The sequence below is a fragment of the Pangasianodon hypophthalmus genome, chromosome 12, assembly GCF_027358585.1.
Source record: "Pangasianodon hypophthalmus isolate fPanHyp1 chromosome 12, fPanHyp1.pri, whole genome shotgun sequence".
Classification (NCBI taxonomy): domain Eukaryota; kingdom Metazoa; phylum Chordata; class Actinopteri; order Siluriformes; family Pangasiidae; genus Pangasianodon; species Pangasianodon hypophthalmus.
Window position 1 is genome coordinate 9002283 of NC_069721.1, and position 19790 is coordinate 9022072.

Genomic DNA, 19790 nt, shown 5'->3' on the forward strand with positions numbered 1-19790 from the left:
GTTGTGTGCATAATGCTGGGACAATACTGAAGTGTCTGTTAGTACCAAGGTGAAATAAAAGCATAAAATAAAAAAGATATTTGTCAATATAAAACCGAACCTGTAACGGTATTTCCTGTCAGGTTTCCTCCACTTCGCAGTTACGCTTGCACCTGTGCTCACACACCTGTCTGTATGCTCCCCAAACAGAACATTAGCGTTAAAATGAATGATCCCAGATTATACAGAACAAAGTTTATCATGGTCATAAACAGTAGCATGTCATGACAGGAGGTGAATACAATAAACTTAATCCAGTTTTACAAAAAAGCAAATGCTCCTTTGGAACTAGTTAAACCAGATACAGGCCTGAGCTTTTGTTAGACACTTCTAACAATATGAATTTAAAGAAATAAATAGAAATACTTTTTTCAGAAATTTGGACATCATTGCTAAATATTGAAACTGGGGGTACCACTGTTGTGTGCCTGCAGGAAAAAGCTGCAGTCTCGGCTGCAGGAGGCTGAGGAAGCTGTAGAGGCCACGCAGGCCAAGTGCTCCAGCCTGGAAAAAACCAAGCAGAGGCTGCAGACGGAGGTGGAGGAGCTCTGTTTGGACCTGGAAAAGGTAAAGGAACATTTCTCCAACGTTAATCTCAAATGTGATGTAAATGCTGAGATGATTTTCTTAGATAGTGAGCTTTACTTTATTGCTTTTTTGGCTCTAAAAGCATTGCTGATTTGTAAAACAGTGTCCTCCTGAGAATACACTTGCAATTACTATTAAAGCAGCTTTAAGTGATGTAAGCTGTAAGGAGTCACTCCTCTTTTCTTCAGTCCCATTCCATCCATCCAGACATCTCTTCACATGCAAACACAGTGGTATGGTAAGACAAGATGGAAGAAGAGTCAAGCAAATACAATCTCAAATCTCCCAAGTATCTTTAATAATTAAAATCCACACTGATGTTCACTCTTGTCTTCCCTTTGCTTTGTTTCATTTCCTTCTGCATGTTATATTTTCTGCTGCACTTCAGTTTTTTAGGTGGTTTTGTACTGAAAGCCATTGTCAGCAATGGTGAAACTGGTACATTTGGTTGAATGTCAGCCTTCTCTCACATTGTTTTCTTAAGCCTAATCTAGGCTTGTTCCCTACTCCACCAAGTGCTTTAATCACTGTATATTTAGTAGCCTATGCTTGTTTTGACTGCTACTGTGGGCACAAAATAATCTACAGCAAGCAGGAGTATCACTTGCATAGAAGTTACAAAGCTCTGATACAGAAGACTCCTTTCACAAATTATAAATAAACATCTCCTCACATAAAACTTTATCACATCAGCTTGCAAATGCACACTGTTTTGCACTGTTTATGATTTAGAAATAAAAAAGGAGTCTTTTCAGTCATAATTTTTCTCCATTCAAATTTTGTTAAAAAATATCCTGCAAAACTAAATTAATCGAATCATGAAGTCAGTATCATGAATCAAATCGAATCATGACCGGAGTATATTGTTACACCCCTTAAAATTTTATTATCTTTAATATTTGACTATATGTTTTGCATTATAATACCACAGGCCAACAATGCAGCGGCGGTGCTGGATAAGAAGCAGCGAATGCTGGACAAGCAGCTGGGAGACTGGAGGCAGAAGTGTGAGGAGCTGCTGGCTGAGGTGGAAAGCTGTCAGAAAGAGAGCAGGCAGCATGCTGCCGAGCTCTTCAAGCTCAAAACAGCCTATGAGGAGTCTGTGGAGCAGAACGAAGCTCTACGCAGGGAGAACAAGGCCTTCCAAGGTAACATATACCTTATGTTTAAATTACCTTAATGTCAACACATGTACCGCATGATATTTGCCAAAGTGTCGTGTTTCACAAGTACGCTGCATTTGTTCATTTTAATTTAATTATAGTCAGTCAGCTGAAAGTTGTCTTATGTAAATTGTCTCTTCTGCAGTGTGACAGCCCAAATCAATGCAAACATGACTCACTTAACCCTCATGTACATTAATTACTGTGTAACTACACTGGTATTATGAGGGATTAAGACCACACAATGCCAATCTTAATCTTTTCTTTTTATGATCGGGGTTAAGAGAAAGCTATAATTAGTTGTGCAGAATGTATTCAGTATGGGAAACATGCTGACTCAATAGGATTCCTCAGGCAGACGTGGTGTATGGTGTACAAACTTTGACCATGTTTTCACACAAACACTGCTGTAGTTCGTTATCATCCACCCTGCAGATTTATGGCACTACATCTAAAGGCCGTTGTGTAACTCTAAACAATAATGTTATTTCAGAAGAAATTGCTGATCTCACTGACCAACTTTCGGATGGGGGGAAGAGTGTTCATGAGCTCCAGAAAATGAAAAAGAAGATTGAGATGGAGAAAGAAGAACTGCAGGCTTCACTGGAGGAGTCTGAGGCAGCATTAGAGGTACGCAATGGAAAAATAATCAGAGGTGACCTTTATAAAAATGATAGTTTTACACTCGGTGCTTTTACAAGGTACAAGGCGACAGCATTATGAGTTAGATAGTAAAAGCATGTAATTCTAAAATTTTTAAAAGTCAGTTCATTCACGTTTTGATTTTGTAAAGAGCTCAGTTATGAAGGCAGTTTTGAACAGGGTCAAGCGTGTCTTGAAGAAGCATCACTATCTGAAAACTCAAACCACTTTTGAAGTATGAGGTGGTATAACAGGTTCATACAAGCAAGCAAGGCCACTCTTTTGAAGTTCTAGAAGTTCAAAACTCACACTTGACAGCAGTGGGATTTAAATCCACACCCCTGAAGAGACCGGAGCCTTAATCCAGCGCCTTAGACCGCTCGGCCAAGCTACCTGTTGGCATGGTTTGAAATGATTAGATACAATCCACAGCCTTTATCATTGCCTTCAACTTAATGCTTTGATGTACACTTATCAGCCTTAACATTAAAACCACCTGCCATGGTGTAGGTCCCCCTTATGCCACCAAAACAGCTCTGACCCATTATGGCATGGACTCCACAAGACTTCTGAAGGTGTGCTGTGGTATCTGGAACCAAGACGTTAGCATTAGATCCTTTAAGTCCTGTAAGGTGGGAGGTGGGGCCTCCATGGATTGGAGTTATTTGTCCAGCACATCCCACAGATGCTCGATCAGATTGAGACCTGGGTACATTGGAGGCCAGGTCAACACCTTGAACTCTTTGCCATGTTCCTCAAACCATGCCTAAACAATTTTTGCAGTGAAGCAGGGCACATTATCCTGCTGAAAAAGGCCACTGCCATTAGGGAATACCATTGTACTTGGTCTGCAATAATGTTTAAGTAGGTGGTACATGTCAAAGTGACATCCACATGAATGCCAGGACCCAAGGTTTCCCAGCAGAACATTGCCCAGAGCTACGCACTGCCTCTGCCTTCTTCCCATAGTGTATCCTGGTGCCATCTCTTCCCCAGGTGAGCGATGCACCCCCATGTGGCTGTCCACATGATGTAAAAGAAAACATGATTCATCAGACCAGGCCATCTTCTTCCATTGCTCCATGGTCCAGTTCTGATGCTCATGTGCCCATTGTAGGTGCTTTTGGAGGTGGACTGGGGTCAGCATGGGCACTCTGACTGGTCTGCAGCTACACAGCTGTGTTCTGACACCTTTCTATCATAGCCAGCATTAACTTTTCAGCAATTTGTGCTACAGTAGCTCTTCTGTGGGATTGGACCAGACAGGCTAGCCTTCACTGCCCACATGCATCAATGAGCCTTAGCGTCCATGACCCTGTTGCCAGTTCACTGGTTGTCCTTCCTTGGACCACTTTTGATAGGTACTACAGGGACAACCCATGAGAGCTGCCGTTTTGGAGATGCGCTGACCCAGTCGTCTAGCCATCACAATTTGGCCCTTGTTAAAGTTGCTCAGATCCTTATGCTTGCCCAAATTTTCCTGCTTCCAACACATCAACTTTGAGAACTGACTGTTCTCTTGCTGCCTAATATATCCCACCCCTTTCCAGGTGCCATTGTAACAAGATAATCACTGTTACTCACGTCATCTGTCAGTTGTTTTAATGTTATGGCTAATTGGTGTAAGTCGTCAGGTCATTACACCCCTATGTGTGTACCATGAGTGCTCGGCATCAAGGATACTGTATCCTTGTGTATGTTAGAGTGACTGTCACTGTGTTCATTCGATACCCCTGAGTTCTAGGGTGATTTAGTATCTGTACCAGACCAAAACCCCAAATTATCAGCAAACAGATCAGCACTGTTTTTTCCTGTTATTATGAATAATAAGCATTTGGAGATGCTGGCGTTTGAACCCAGGACCTCATACATGCAAAGCATGCGCTCTACCACTGAGCTACATCCCCTACCATACCTGTTTTAGTGTCATGACTTGTGGTATGATGTTTTTTTTTTGTTTGTTTTGGTCGTCCCCTGCTAGTCTTGGCACTTAAAAAGTTATCAGTTTCACTTGAGGATACCTGCAGACACCATGGTTTCAATCATTTCTTTATGTATGTACTGACTGGCAAATGAATGTTTTGGAGTTATTTGACATCAGTCATGACACACATATAAATGAGAAATTGCAATACACTAGTTCTAGCACAACAGAACCCCGAATTGGCAGCGGTGGGATTCGAACCCACGCCTCCGAAGAGACTGGAGCCTAAATCCAGCGCCTTAGACCGCTCGGCCACGCTACCTACCGACTTATGTTAGACCGGATAAAGGAAGAATACAGCAAACAATTCAGCCCAGCATCAGGAATCCTAAATAAAGCAAATTAAATTTAATGCTTAAATTCTATTTCTTATGATTTTTATGATTCGCATTTATAAAACGTTCATATGATCAAATTGGCTGGATTTGGTCTTACATTAAAAGTGACATATAAATTGGGATTTATAAACCTGGAAACTGACATGAAAATATTAAAATGTGTGTGTGTGTGTTTGTGTGGGAGAGAGAGAGAGAGGTCATCTTTGTCAGAGCCTAAACTCGCTATAAATATTTTTAAACTACAGCCTCAATAAAGTTAGCTGTAATAAAGAAAAAAAGATAAGGAGATGGCAGCGGTGGGATTCGAACCCACGCCCCCGAAGAGACTGGAGCCTTAATCCAGCGCCTTAGACCGCTCGGCCACGCTACCACACATGCAACGTTTAATAAATCTCAAACCTCCGAGTTTTATTAAATACAAATTTTGAATGCATAGATCTTTTTGAACCAAAAAGCAGATCCTTCTGTAGTCTACACTCTTAGGAATTATAATGATCACCTCTGGAGATGCTGGGGTTTGAACCCAGGACCTCATACATGCGAAGCATGCGCTCTACCACTGAGCTACATCCCCTCCTTTACCTGAGGGAGAGAGGTATTGATAGCTGATGTTAGGCAGCATCAGGAGGGTGATGGTGAAGGATATCAAGTGATGATCGAAAATGTGGAGTGGGGGAGCACTGATGTCTGTAGCAGGAGAGGGGCGACCGAAGAGCAGGTCCAGAACATTTCATCCCTTGTGTGTGGGAGGGCAGATGTTGAATTTCAGGGAGAAGGAATGCAGAAGAGGAAGAAGGCAAGAGGACTGGAACTTGTCAGAGGTTTGGTTGAAGCAGAGTGAGGGGGTGCTGTCGGTAGGGAAAAACCTGAGGAGCATGTCCATTTCTTCAAGAAAGTCTTCTAGGGGACCAGGACCAGGACCAGGAGGGTGGTAGATGACAATGTTGAAATGGTCGATTGGAAAGGTAACTGTACCTGCATGGAATTTGAAGGATTCCAGGATTTCAAAGGATGAGATGTTGGGATGAGACAGGGAAAGAGGTATGAAATACTGTCTCCAAGACAATAGCAAACCTGCTGTTGCCCACCACCCCCAGTTTCTTGCGGAGTGTGAGAGAAAGCATAAGCAGAGGACAGAGCAGCTGGTGTAGCTGAGTTCTGTCTGAGATAACAGCGGAGGTTAGATGACATTACTGGTAGTTCGACCTCTGGTTTGTAGAGGAGAACTGAGATGTGATGACAGAGATAGGGTTGAGGCCCATGTCAGCAGCCTTGTCAGGAGTGAGGTCAGTCAATTCAAGTAGGGCTGAGAGGGAAATGGTATCACTATCTAACTGAACAAGAAGAAGTAACAAACACATACATTATTTTGCTTCTAACACACCTTCAATATATCTTCGTAAACCCTGCCCACAAATCACGCCTTAAGGGAGACCGAATCTACGCTTGATTAGATACCTGAGAGAACTAATAAGCATAGACCAATAGACACTTCCAAACAACAATACTAGATGCATAAGGCTAGATCCAACACAGTCAAGTAGATAGTACACAAAGGTCAGAATCCTACCTTACCACCTTCCACTATGGGAAAAACACTATTACTATTTAAGTGCTGTGTGATGTCTGACAGGAGGTAACATTTACCTGCTTTAAGGCCTTGTATAGCTACGATGTGAAAAAGCGGTTACCTCTTTTAACAATATCAAATGTTTATTATCATAAACATCATAAATAGTTTATAACATCAACTGTTATTTTATTCACAAAAGAGATAAGAAGAAAAGGCATGTTCCATGCTATCGTGCACCACAGACATATTAAAATCCCCATCACCACATCAAAGAAAATGGTATAGATAGATAGATAGATAGATAGATAGATCACTTTATTTATCCCAGAGGGAAATTCATATATTTCATCAGCAGCAAAAGAATAATATTTGCAGTAGAATAAAGTTTGAACATATGTTTTCCTATTCATTGAACGTTATCATTTACATCATTTGAATGATTTGAAACTTGAAGACTGATTGTAATGCCAGCTGAAGTGAAAATATCCTGCGCATCCTCTTCACTCTTACGCCTCCTCCCTTCACTTCACTTTTCCACGTGGAAAGCTTGACTTGCAGTCAGACGATTATTCATAATACTACATTGTAGCTGAACAGAGGTAACTACCAGGGTAACGCTTATCGATGTGTTAATGAGCAGTATGTGAATTTATTTTTAATTGAATGAGGACATCCCATTTTTCCAGATCTAATTTACTTGGCATAGATTTGACCAACAACGTTAGCTTGTTAACTGTTAAAGGAACGCTTGTTTATCTCTTCTATTTTAGCATTCTGCCACAGCATGATGATTTAGTCATTTGATTTAAAGCTTTTGGGAGTGATTTATTTATTTAGGGGGCTAGTTAGTTGGGTACGCCTTGGCGCTCAGCATCAATGTACCCTTTCCTTAGAGACCGCTAAACTGTGTTTCAATTGCATAAAGCTCATGTCTGGAGATGCTGGGGTTTGAACCCAGGACCTCGTACATGCAAAGCATGCGCTCTACCACTGAGCTACATCCCCATCTGATCCTGTTTCAGTAGCGTGATTTGTGGCACGTCAGGTCATGACCCCACTGCGAAATATAGCATTTTCTGTAACAGACGAAAATCCAAAATGGCAGCGGTGGGATTCGAACCCACGCCTCCGAAGAGACTGGAGCCTAAATCCAGCGCCTTAGACCGCTCGGCCACGCTACCGACAGGGCGAAGTTCATAAACACGGTTTATAAGCTCGGACAGAGGAAGTAGTTCATAAGCTCGGACCGAGGAGGGATACAACAAACAACTCCGGAATTCCAAATAAAGCAAATTAAACTGCTTTTAATTTCAATTCAGTTTCTTAGGATTCGCATTTATAAAACGTTCATATGATCAAATTCACAAGCTCAACAAACTACAAAGATTTCTTCTAGGGAAGGCATGCCCCCTGACCCCCCTAGAAATTCTGAAGTACTTTTGTAAAATTCTTGGGTCTTGGGCCTGTGCCCCAGCAGTGATCAATCTCTAGAAACGCCTCCGGCTCCTGTACCATTCCTTGCTACAGCGGAGCCGATCGAGTCTGTTGCTGAAGATGTAAAAGATGCATTTTAAAGTGAATTTTAATACTTCTATATATTCACAATAATGAGTCTATTATTTAGAGTAAAACTTCAAAAATTAACTGTTTCACAATTTTTGTATGAAATTTAAACCACTATGCTGGGGACAAATCTGTGCATGTTATACTGATATTGACCCACTTCTTTGTCTCTGGTTGCTGTATTGTAAACCTACAGTGAATAGGTGCTTTTCAACATGTCTTTCTCAAATAATCAGAATTACATCCGTTCACTACCCCTAAATCCTTGCATCTCAAAACTGCAGATGGCAGCGGTGGGATTCGAACCCACGCCTCCGGAGAGACTGGAGCCTAAATCCAGCGCCTTAGACCGCTCGGCCACGCTACCCACAGACAAGCGCAAAACGGGATAAAGGAAGAAGAAAACAAACAATTCAGATCGGCATCAGGAATACTGAATAAAGCAAATTAAATTTAATGCTTAAATTCAATTTCTCAGGATTCTTAAGCGTTTTATAAAACGCTCATACATACAAAATTCGGTGGGATTTGAACCCACACCCCTGAAGAGACAGTGGGGGTACAGTCTAGCTTCTCTCGGTGGCCAGGTCTATGTCTGCTAGTCTCTATGGAAAGGTTGTGATCACCGAGACTGTACATGGTCAGGACTATTCTTAGTTTAGAGTCGGTCACTGTGCTCAGGTATTCTGCCAGTTTATGTCCTCTGTTTATGGCTTCTCTCTGGGGTTAGCGCTTAGTATCTTAGGGCTTTGTGATGGAGGGTCTCTATATCAGTATTTTTTAGGTGGGCATGGAATTTAATGGCCCTTTTTTTTTATTTTAATTATTAGTGGGTACAGTCCTAATTCTGCTCTGCAAGCATTATTTGGAGTTTTTCGTTGTACTCATAGTATATTTTTGCAGAATTCTGCCTGCAGAGTCTCTATTGGGTGTTTGTCCCATTTAGTGAACTCGTGGAGCAGACCCCAAGATCATTATTTTAGTCTTTTTGGGGTTAACTGACATCATCAGGACTCAATGCCTTTCACGTTGCAAATGCACTATCATGTGTTAGCAGCTCTTAAAACGCATTTAACTCCATTCACACCAGTATTAACGCCGACCAGTTGTGATCCATTTCACCCAAGATGAATGTTAATATCAGGTGCACGGAGGTCCTGAATAATGTTGATAACTTGAGTCGGTTTATTGTGTGTATATGAGAGAAGCAAGATTGCATTGGCAGCGGTGGGATTCGAACCCACGCCCCCGAAGAGACTGGAGCCTTAATCCAGCGCCTTAGACCGCTCGGCCACGCTACCTGCGAGCGAAGAAAATACTAACGCTTGTGTCGGTGTAGTCGTTTCTATGATTTGGCAGGGTTTTGGAGAGGATAATAGACGATAATTCTCCAATCTTCCCTGCAAGAGCGTGGGGAGAAACATCATACTGGAGTAGAAACGGAATCATAGGAACAAAAGCTTGTGAATGAAAATGCTGTCTGAGGAGCTGGAGTTCTACTGCGCAAAGCAGTGTGTTATACTGTACAGAGACAGAAGCCAGACGTCTCGCTATACTTTGACCCAATGATGGACACCGATCCAGTGCAAACATGTATCTCTATCTATCTATCTATCTATCTATCTATCTCTCTCTCACACACACACACACACAATTAGCTGCACAAATGTCTGTAAAAGTCATCAATTATCCAGAGTAACAGGAAATCAAGGTTTTATTTCAAACCTCATTAATAGAAGCTCTTGTATCCTCTCAATTATAATATACTTCAGTTTGATCTAGCTCGAGTTTTGCGTGAAAACCACAAACCTGGCAACATCAGTGACTGTTGAGAACTCATTAGGACTCAATGCTTTTCACCTTACAAATGCATTGTGATGTGACTGGAACTGCTCCGAATCTGAGTGAGCGGCTCTTAAAGCGCATTTGACCCCATTCACACCAGTATTAACACCTTCCACTTGTGGTCCATTTCACCCGAGATTGATGTTACATTTTCTGTGATGGAACTCGTACGTAAGTTCAGTCGGTTTGTTGTATGTATATGCTAACGAGCAAGGTTGTGCTTTCAAAGCCCTGAATTCAAAAGCTACACGATGGCAGCGGTGGGATTCGAACCCACGCCCCCGAAGAGACTGGAGCCTTAATCCAGCGCCTTAGACCGCTCGGCCACGCTACCGTGCAACGATGATATGTTAAAATGCAAACTGGAAACACATCTCTAATTCTAGATTTAACTTTGCAGGCTGAGGAGACTAAAGTTCTTCGGCTGCAGCTGGAGCTTTCTCAAGCCAAAGCAGACATTGAGCGCAGACTGCAGGAGAAAGAGGAGGAGATGGAGGCTGCCAGGTGGTTATTTTATTGCTGTAAAATAACGCTGGAATTAATTACACGTAAAAAAGTTCATAACCTAGTGTTTCTAACTGTGATATTCTTAATTTCATATGTCTTGCTTTTCACAAAAATATTATCTCAAGTAAGTAACTCTCTTCTATGACTTTTGAGCTTTGTCTTGTGCTACACTGCTTACAAAAGTGATGAATGATAAAGAGTACACAAACTTAAGGCGTGAAGTCTATATTTAGGAAAATCCACCAGAGGGCGCTAGAGTCTCTCCAGGCCAGTTTGGATGTGGAGGTGAAGGCACGGACAGAGGGAGCACGTCTGAAGAAGAAGATGGAGAGCGAAATAAATGAGCTAGAGTTACAGATGGACCTGCTCAACAAGAACAACGCAGAGCTGACGAAGACTGTCAAAAAGATGCAACAACAGATCAAGGTTCAACACAGCTAGCATTGTTGTTGTTGTTTTTTTTACATTTCTCTGAAACTGTGCGATATACCAATTCCCTTCTTATTATCACTTTATTATGACTTACACCTTTAACTATATAGTTTTGGATCAAGTAGAGCTTTTATTAGTGTGGTATTTTATATGTGTGGCTGAGTTAATCATTTCTTTGCCTCAGCCATCTCACCCACGACTGCACGGTGGTGGGCAAGTCTCTGGACCCTGTGCAAATCCACACTCTTAGCAGAAAAGTTACCTCAGTGGTTCCTTGGATGGTTAATGATTAACCATTAACCTTTTCTGCTCCAGAGGGTTCTCTGCACCGAAATTTTGGGTTCTTGTAGACTAGCCACAATTTATATAACCTAAAAAAGGTTTCTTAGCCTCCTTAAAGGGTTCTACTTGGAACCCTCTCTGAAAAAGAATAAGATTATACATGATAACTCTGAGGAGCCCCAGAGGGACAAACTGTAAGACTATCTATGAAGCACAGCATTGCCCTATATAATCACTTTTGTCTAAGGTTCTTTGGATAATGTGCCACACTGAAATGCAAAACACAGGAGACATGCCGCTGTCTCAGATTACTGCACTCTCAGGCTATCCAGAGGGACCAAGGAACCAAGGAACAATTTGGGCAGTGGTGGATCAACAGTTAAGGCTCTGGGTTACTGATCAAAGGTCAGATTCAAGGCCCAGCACTGCCAAGCTGCCACTGTTGGGCCCTTGAGCAAGGCCCTTAACCCTGTCTGCTCCAGGGGGGCCATATCATGGCTGGCCCTGTGCCCTGACACCAGCTTCCTAACAAGCTGGGATATGCGAAAAAAAAAAGAATTTCACTGTGCTGTAATGTATATGTGACAAATAAAGGTTTCTTCTTAACAATTCAGGGTGCTAGATTTTCCCCAAGGGTGCATTCTTTCTGGACTGTATTCCAATCTTTAAAATATAACCCCTTTTATTGCACACCCCTTGAAATCCTCCTCCACCAAGGGACCCTTGGTGGCAGTTCAACAATTTCCTCCCACAGCGACACCTCTGTGAACCTATATGTTAGATGTTAGCTGATAAAATGGCCAGTGAGTGAAAGGAATAAACTGGCACATGTGCTTTGCTAAATTACAGTAAGAATCCCGTGTATGTATTGAGTAAAGCATTTTAATTTAAGTCTAAATGATCACACTGAACACATTGAACCCTGCACAGTGACATGACCTGACACTCTGTATGGTCTCCTTCAGGACCTGCAGGTTCAGCTGGAAGAGGAAGCGCGGGTGCAGGAGGAGTTGAGAGAGGAACAGGCTCTGCTGGAGAGACGCTGCACTCTGCTGGTCACTGAGGGAGAGGAGAACCGCACCGGGCTCGAGGCAGCAGAGAGAGCTCGCAAAACCCTGGAGACTGAGCTCCAAGAGGCCACGGAGAAATATAACGACATCAACAACCAGGTGCAGCCGTAAACCAAACGAAAGAAACATTTGAACTCTTTAGCTATTTATGTGGATAGTGAATGCATACATTCATCCTTATTATTAAGAACTTAGTTTAACCATTTCCCTCATGACCTGTCGATGCAGTTACAGTCAGCCTGCAGCGGGAAGCGGAAACTGGAGGTAGAGCTTCAGCAGGTCACCCAGGAGCACGAGGAGCTGCAGAATGAACTGAGAGGAGCTAATGATAAGATCAAGAAAGCCGTATGTGAGGTAGGATGCAGTATTTGGTAATACATGGTGCATAGCACTTGTATTATTGGGGACAAAAAGGCTCAGTTTTTTGTATCAGATTATACACTGTGCTTCTCCTCCAGGTCTGCACTTTACTGACATTAGAGATATGTGTAGTTTTGGTGCTTGAGGGTGTAAAAGCATTTAGGACAGTCTTGAAGACCATCAGATTCTTGGATGTTGCCTGTTGTGTTCAGTGCGGTGCTGGCAGAGAGTCACAAACTCACATTACTAACACATAATTGATTATGAACTCCACTCTGTTGGTCAAGCTCTTAACCAAAACAGAAATTACATAAGATCACACTGACAAATTTAAAAGATGTACAGCAGTGAAATAAGCTACGCAGTAGCTTCATATAAAATGTGTAGGTGTGCTATAGACATTAATTAGATATTTATCAAAGTTGGGTAATTAATCAAATGAAATGATCAAAATCATAAAAAATACTAGTGATTTCAGGAGCTCTTGCCCCTGAGAGTAAGAAGGTGGTTTAATAGTTATTAAAAATAGCTCTATTATTTACACTCCTGTGTATGCACACTTGTCATCAAGACTTTGATGTATCTAATTCCATAAATATTGTTTATATTGCTAATAATTACTATTTTAATTACATTTAATATCATTTTATTTCTTTACGAAAAAAATTATTCTATTTGAAAAAAAAAATCATTCTATATGAAAAAAACAATCATTTTATTTCTTTATGAACAAAACTATATGATTATAAAATCAAGAGAGATGGCCTATCAGGAGGACCTCCATTGCTATGTAGTTAATAGTACAGAAGGGTTAAGCTTCCAGAGGATCATTTTAAACTCACAGACTCCACCATCGCTTCTTTTTTTCTGTGCAGACTGCGCGAGTGGCTGAGGAGCTGCGGGTGGAGCAGGAGCACAGTATGCATATAGAGCGTGTGAAGAAGGGCTTGGAGGTTCAGCTAAAAGACATGACTGTCAGACTGGATGAGGCCGAGCAGCTGGCCATGAAAGGAGGAAAAAAGATTATTCAGAAGCTGGAAGGCAGGGTAAACCACAGAAATTCACACTGCCGCCATATAAACTGCACTTCACTGGAGTGCAAACACACATACAGGTTTTATTCACCACTCAATGACCTCAAGTCTCAGCATCTATTCCTGTGCTATTGGTTTTCAGACAATCCAATAATATCTACTGTACATATCTGACTAAACTCTCCTGCACTCTCTGCATTGTCTTTATCCTGCAGGTGAAGGAGTTGGAGCTGGATTTGGAAACAGAGCAGAAAAAGTATGCAGAGACGGTGAAGACGCTGCGGAAGAATGAACGGCGCCTCAAGGAGCTCCTCTTCCAGTCTGAGGAGGACCAGAAGAACCAGCAGAGAATGCAGGAGCTGCTGGAACGCCTGCAGATCAAAATGAAAACCTATAAGAGACAAGTGGAGGAGGCGGTATGAAGAAAATCACTCTGAACTACCTAAACAAATCGAAACTGAAAGGCTAAGTTCAAACATTTGGGTCATCCTGAAACAAAGTTTGAAATGATATAAAAATGCATAGTATTACAGCAATACAACTTAATATCAGGGTTTTTATATTTTTTAATTTGTATATACTGTACTTACTTCAGAGGAGGAGGACATTAAATGAGAATTAATACAGAAGTGCAAGTATAAGTATTAAATTATTTAGTTTGAGAAAGTAGTAAAATATATATATATATATATATATATATATATATATATATATATATATATTTTTTTTTTTTTTTTTTTTTTAGAACAGACTTGTTAAGATGATCACTTTTGGCATTACCTGTATCAGAACAATGTAAAAGTCTTGTTTTCTCAGATTTTCACCTGAGTTGTTTTTCTTTAAAAAGCAGGATATCTTTTCTTAAAATATTAATAGAGGTGTAACAATCAAATGATTTGGATTGATGAATTGATTTAAAAGGCAACAATAGAACCTAATCAAGGCAGCAATCAGAAATTGATTACTATCAAAAAACTTCAGACAACTAGTATGTAAAAATAATTCATTATTTTAAAACTCGTGTATAAATAGGATAGTAGGCCCAAAACTCACATACTTAAAATAATCCTTCTCTACATCATCATTTGTGAATTAACAGTAGGCCTTGCCCAAATTCTGAGCAAAGTTGATCAGAGGCTCCTGAACCTAATCGCATAATATATCTTAGCAGATTCAATGGTATTGTCAAATACTGAATCATTGCCTTATAAATCAAAATCATGTTGTTTTGTCTGGAAGCTTCAGGTTTATACCCCTAAATTTGAGCATATTTTAATAGAGCATATTTATCAAAGTTGTTAGAAATGGAATTACATTCAAACTGTTTTGCGTCAAATTAATGCAGTTGTCATAAGTGCAGCGGTATGATTGCAACTGATGAATCAAATTTGGTCATGTGGAAAAAAACACCAGTCCTTTAGTTCTGGGTATTGACTGAAACCCAACACCGATCCAGTACTGTCATTCTGTTAATCAGTGAGCTGACTCTCTGTTTTTAAATTAAAAGAGGTGTGATAGAGACATGCTTTAAGACAAGTTGTGTCTAAATCTCCTTGGACTGAATGCAGGCATTTGCACATTAATTTTACTTATACATGTTGAGAAAGCCCAGAAATTAAGCTTTACACTTCTCTGGGTGTTTCATGTCCAATGTGAACTGAAAATAAAGCCTAGACTGTACAAAAAATAATAACCACAGCTCAGAATTTAATAAATGATCAATGCGATCAGATACTGATCCAGTGTTTCAATGCTGCTGGGAGCTAAAATGGAGAAATGTGAAGAGACCTGCTTCTGCGTTCTCTCCCCTCACACTCCTCACACTGATAGCCTAACACAGAGGTGTCCAATCTCATCTGCAAAGAGCCAGGAGGAGCACTCATCATACAACACAACAGAAAGAAGGAAATTGAGAAGAAAGCTTATACATTTGACCTAAACTAAGCTCCAGGTGCTTTAGTGCTGCGGCTAATAAGGATGACAATTTTACCACAAATCACTTTTTAAAATATTACACTCAAATTTATCCATTATCTGACCAGATATGAATTTGATCGCAAATATACTGACACTAGCTGCTTATTTAACATGCTTTCATTTAATGCTCAGATTTGTTCACCTGCAGCCTTGATAAATGAGGCTTAGTGAATCTTCATACACGTGTACTGTCATGATGCCAGCTAAAATATTCAGCAGTTGATTAATGTGTTCTTGCAGGAGGAGCAGGCCAACGTAAACCTGGCCAAGTACAGAAAGACCGTACATGAGCTGGATGACGCAGAGGAGCGAGCAGACATAGCCGAATCTGCCCTCACGAAGATCAGGACCAAGAATAGAGGCAGCTTTGGCAAGGGCTACTCATCAGTAAGTCTGACCATGACAGCAGTTTGCCTGCAAAAACACGTACATATATTTTACCTGTTTGTACTGTGCTGACATCCTGTTGTTTAATTCGTTGCAGGGTTACAGCACTCCATACGCAGGAGTGGTAAGATCCCCCAGCTCTGTGGGGTCAGAAGGCAGAGGTGAGAAGATCCTCACTGATGACGATGAGTCAGTCAGTTCTCTCATCCCCACTTATCTCAATTCCCTGAAAAAACTGATGATTGACTAAAAATATTTTGATCTGCTGGTCACACATTTATATTCTCAGTATTATCTTTTTTTACTTAAACTACAGTGTGTGCTGTAAATAATTGGTCAGTGACAGTTTAGTTGTTTTGGCTGCGTACTCATGCACACTGGATCTGAAATAAATCACCAATGAGAGCCTTAAATAAAATGAACTCCATCTCTATTGCCTGAATCATATAGGAAACATTTGGCCAGCTGTGTGTCGTTGCACTATTAGTTCATACACAGAGGAGCTAACCACGTTTTTTACTGCAGATGTGGTGTTTACTTTTAGCACCATTTGCTGTTTTTTTGAATGTGAAGACCAAAGAAACAGGACATCATGAATCTGAAATATCAGAATAAAACTATCATAGACAAAGCCAAAGCAACAATATTGTATGACTGTCCAATTATTCGATTATTTTTCTTGTTGCCAGAACTTTATTCTGAAATGCCAGTAATGTTCTTTTAAAATTACCACAATTGATAGGAGTAATCAGGAGTAAATATTTGATTAGTCTCTAATTATTATTATTATTATTATTTTTTTTTATTTTTTATTTTTTTTAAACAGTTATATAAACCAATTGAGTATTTAAAAACATATCACTTATACCGGCAAAGAGTGCTTTTTGCACGTTTACTTACCAGTTTTGCAAGTATGCAAGTTTATGAACAATCTCTAATGTCAGGAAATAAATGGATTACTAAGTGAATTTTTAAAAATGTATCACTGTATTAATAATACTGTATTTTAATCCCTTATAAATGTAAAACAATTTTTTAACAATAAAAATGGAAATGAAAATACATTGCTGTATTCTTTTTATGACCAGGAGACTATATTTTTTAACTTTAATACACTTTATTTGACATAAAAGAAAATCAGTTGAGGATATTTTGTTCTTCATTTACAATCTCTTACACACATTTTATAGTAAACACCTAAACAGAAATGTGCATCAGCAATCACAGAAACCATCCTCAAGCTTCTAGAAATTGAGAAACAAAAAGAATCGAGATCTCTTTCAGACAATAAACATGAAAACTGTGTTATTACTTTCAATATAACATTTGGTATAAAAACTAGCATAGTGCAAAATAATTTCAATATATTATCTGTACCTCTTATTTCTACATATTTCTTACATGTCTGGATGTTTGGAACCTGTCCTCAATACTGGAAGTTACAAAAAAAAAAAAAAAAGCATTTTCTCGAAAGGTCAGAAGCAAGCTGTTTTGTTCCTTATTATTCATTAAGGACAAGAATATGGTGGCAGTGGTAGCTAAGAGGTTAATGAGGTCAAATCCCTGTACTGCAAGAGAGCCATGGTTTCGCTTTTCAAAGTCACTATTTGATGTGCCAAGTCAATACATGGGATGTATTATAAAGATTTACAAGCCATTTTGTAGTATTATACTGTGTATAGTTTGAGATATGCAATTACAGTGCAAAACTGTACATGCTGCATGGTTTCTGGGTGAAAAAATGATGTCCAGCAACAAGACAACAATCATACAGAAAACAGACAAAAAGATCAACAGACAAATAGATTGAATCAAAGTATATTACAATTGAGAGGATCCAAGAGCTGTTCTGAGGATATGAAAGAGGATATGAAAGAGGTTATGAAACAGACTGAAGGCTGCTATGATGCCAAATAGTGGGAATACAATCGTTATTACAGTATATTTACATCACATTCATGATGGCAGATACAAACCTGTGCATGAATATCATTTTGGAAGTTTTCCCTCGTATTAATATCACTGGTCATTTTTGTTGCTTGTGATAATAAAGAAACATTGGTGAAATAATAACAATAATACAATCACAATAACAATAAATGTTTTTTTTTGCTATAATACATTTTGTCTTCTCTATTTTGTCTTAAGGGTTTGCAAACTTTTGCACTCGACTGTATTAGTAAAATCTGTAACATCATCATTTGATTGGGCAGCTCAACACACGTGGAGGAGAACACTAAAGCCAACATTGCACTATATGTTTTTTAGCCCAATTTTTCTGTTGCAGACAAAAAAATTAATTCTGTGGTCATGAGTTGAGATCAGCACTCTTAGAACGCATAATGTGACATGCTCACTGGTGGCTGATTTAGTGCCATTACGAACAAAAACACCTGACTGCAGTCTGGCTGTGTCAGATTTTTTTTATTGGAGTCTGACATGCTGCTACGATAATCTATGACAATCTATGAAAAGGAGGATGGGATAGGATGACACAAAACTCACGAAACAGTAAAACAAAAACAGTAGCGACAATCATGCAATGTAAATGGAACATGCTAATATATCCTTATTACTTCAAGCTCAATTTGAAGAATGTTTGTGTTTAGGAAACCCTGTTTTCTGCTCAAGCCCAGATTGCACTGATTGACGAAGCAAGCAGAACATGGTAAATTTCTTTAATCGCAGGTCTATTCTTAGAGGATTTTCATCATATAATCTGACATGAAGAACACTTTATCGCACAGACTGTTCAAGAATTCAGCCAAAATTTTACTGGGCTCACCTTGTACGATGTAATAATCTTAAAATATAGCTAAAAACATCTTAATTGAGCTAATCTGTCTACAAGTGTCACACTGATAGAGAATGAGGTCCAATTATTCTCTCTCGCACTTCTAGCCACAGATGACTCTAGCATCACTGGGATTTGAACTCACAAACTCCAGAAGATCAGATGAATGCTGGACACAGTTTCCCCCAAATTGAACATTTTAAACTACAGCAGATTAAGTTGTGTAAATTTTCTCTTCACAGGCTTAACGTTTTAATTAATCCAGTTCAGCCAAGAACTGTTGCTTCACTATATCTCTCAGTCTTTTCTTTTGAGTGAGAATTACACAGATATTGTGTGATTGGAAGGTGACTGGATTATGGTATAATTTTTAAAACTCTGAGGGACGTCATCAGTTCTACAGTCAAAAATTCTTCTACTACTGAGGTTTGAAATAAAACCTTGATTTCCTGTTACTCTGGATAATTGAAGACTTTTACAGACATTTGTGCAGCTATGTTTCTTTCATAAAGTGGGTGTGAGAGAGAGAGAGAGAGAGAGAGAGAGGGAGAGAGAAATATTTATGTTTGCACTGGATCGGTGTCCATCATTGGGTCGAAGTATAGCGGGACGTCTGGCTTCTGTCTCTGTACAGTATAACACACTGCTTTGGGCAGTAGAACTCCAGCTCCTCAGACAGCATTTTCATTCACAAGCTCTTGTTCCTTTGATTCCGTTTCTACTCCAGTATGATGCTTCTCCCCACGCTCTTGCAGGGAAGAATGGCGAATCCATCTCTTTTATCACCAACTCATCCTCTCTGGGTTAGAGCTCCATGTCCACTGGTCTCACCTCACCCGTCTTGTGCTCCTTTACCCACATTTCTCTGTCTTTGCCTGGATCTACAATCTGGAGTAGTTTGTCCACTGGTTCTATCGTCTGTATATGGAACACATCGTCAGACATTATATTGCATGTTTTTCTGAAAGCACGTTGATGATAGATTCACAGAAGTGTGATGGCAGGTAACTTCCAAAGACTTGATCAAAACCTGACATTCGATACGTGAGATAATCGTACATAGCTAGTAAGGTTTTAGACATCTTTAGGCACACTGACCACTGCCTTTTTACCACTGCGTTTCTTAAACTGGCTCGTTACGCAACATGATGGTTGCAGGCAGAAGGTAAGGTTAGAAAGTGGCCTAAATAAAAACATTTGTCACTGTTAAAA

At 39.9% G+C, this 19790-nt stretch overlaps 2 protein-coding genes and 9 non-coding genes across 13 annotated transcripts in view; 1 reads left to right on the forward strand and 10 right to left on the reverse strand.

The window, feature by feature from the left end:
- LOC113527360 (myosin-16) overlaps positions 1 to 16848 on the forward strand; it is a 48614-nt gene extending 31766 nt beyond the window's left edge. For all 3 annotated transcript variants that reach the window (XM_026915083.3, XM_026915082.3, XM_053238691.1), the window contains exons 13-23: positions 474 to 606; positions 1559 to 1775; positions 2284 to 2420; positions 10136 to 10239; positions 10476 to 10668; positions 11922 to 12125; positions 12255 to 12380; positions 13262 to 13432; positions 13636 to 13836; positions 15638 to 15784; positions 15882 to 16848. In XM_026915083.3, the coding sequence (XP_026770884.3) occupies positions 474 to 606; positions 1559 to 1775; positions 2284 to 2420; positions 10136 to 10239; positions 10476 to 10668; positions 11922 to 12125; positions 12255 to 12380; positions 13262 to 13432; positions 13636 to 13836; positions 15638 to 15784; positions 15882 to 16034 (1786 nt within the window). In that variant the 3' untranslated portion in view covers positions 16035 to 16848. The remainder of the gene's footprint in view (positions 1 to 473; positions 607 to 1558; positions 1776 to 2283; positions 2421 to 10135; positions 10240 to 10475; positions 10669 to 11921; positions 12126 to 12254; positions 12381 to 13261; positions 13433 to 13635; positions 13837 to 15637; positions 15785 to 15881) is intronic.
- On the reverse strand, positions 4268 to 4339 carry trnaa-ugc (transfer RNA alanine (anticodon UGC)). The gene has a single exon. It is a non-coding gene; the product is annotated as a tRNA-Ala (tRNA).
- Positions 4597 to 4678, reverse strand: trnal-uag (transfer RNA leucine (anticodon UAG)). The gene has a single exon. It is a non-coding gene; the product is annotated as a tRNA-Leu (tRNA).
- Positions 5043 to 5124, reverse strand: trnaf-aaa (transfer RNA phenylalanine (anticodon AAA)). Its single transcript has one exon. It is a non-coding gene; the product is annotated as a tRNA-Leu (tRNA).
- trnaa-cgc (transfer RNA alanine (anticodon CGC)) lies at positions 5257 to 5328 on the reverse strand. The gene has a single exon. It is a non-coding gene; the product is annotated as a tRNA-Ala (tRNA).
- On the reverse strand, positions 7261 to 7332 carry trnaa-cgc (transfer RNA alanine (anticodon CGC)). The gene has a single exon. It is a non-coding gene; the product is annotated as a tRNA-Ala (tRNA).
- On the reverse strand, positions 7427 to 7508 carry trnal-uag (transfer RNA leucine (anticodon UAG)). The gene has a single exon. It is a non-coding gene; the product is annotated as a tRNA-Leu (tRNA).
- trnal-uag (transfer RNA leucine (anticodon UAG)) lies at positions 8176 to 8257 on the reverse strand. Its single transcript has one exon. It is a non-coding gene; the product is annotated as a tRNA-Leu (tRNA).
- On the reverse strand, positions 9110 to 9191 carry trnal-aag (transfer RNA leucine (anticodon AAG)). The gene has a single exon. It is a non-coding gene; the product is annotated as a tRNA-Leu (tRNA).
- trnal-aag (transfer RNA leucine (anticodon AAG)) lies at positions 9988 to 10069 on the reverse strand. Its single transcript has one exon. It is a non-coding gene; the product is annotated as a tRNA-Leu (tRNA).
- Positions 16849 to 16943: 95 nt separating the features above from the next.
- Positions 16944 to 19790, reverse strand: part of LOC113527142 (growth arrest-specific protein 7) — a 40113-nt gene continuing 37266 nt past the window's right edge. The window contains exon 14 of the mRNA XM_026914686.3: positions 16944 to 19496. Within this exon, the coding sequence (XP_026770487.1) occupies positions 19383 to 19496 (114 nt within the window). The 3' untranslated portion in view covers positions 16944 to 19382. The remainder of the gene's footprint in view (positions 19497 to 19790) is intronic.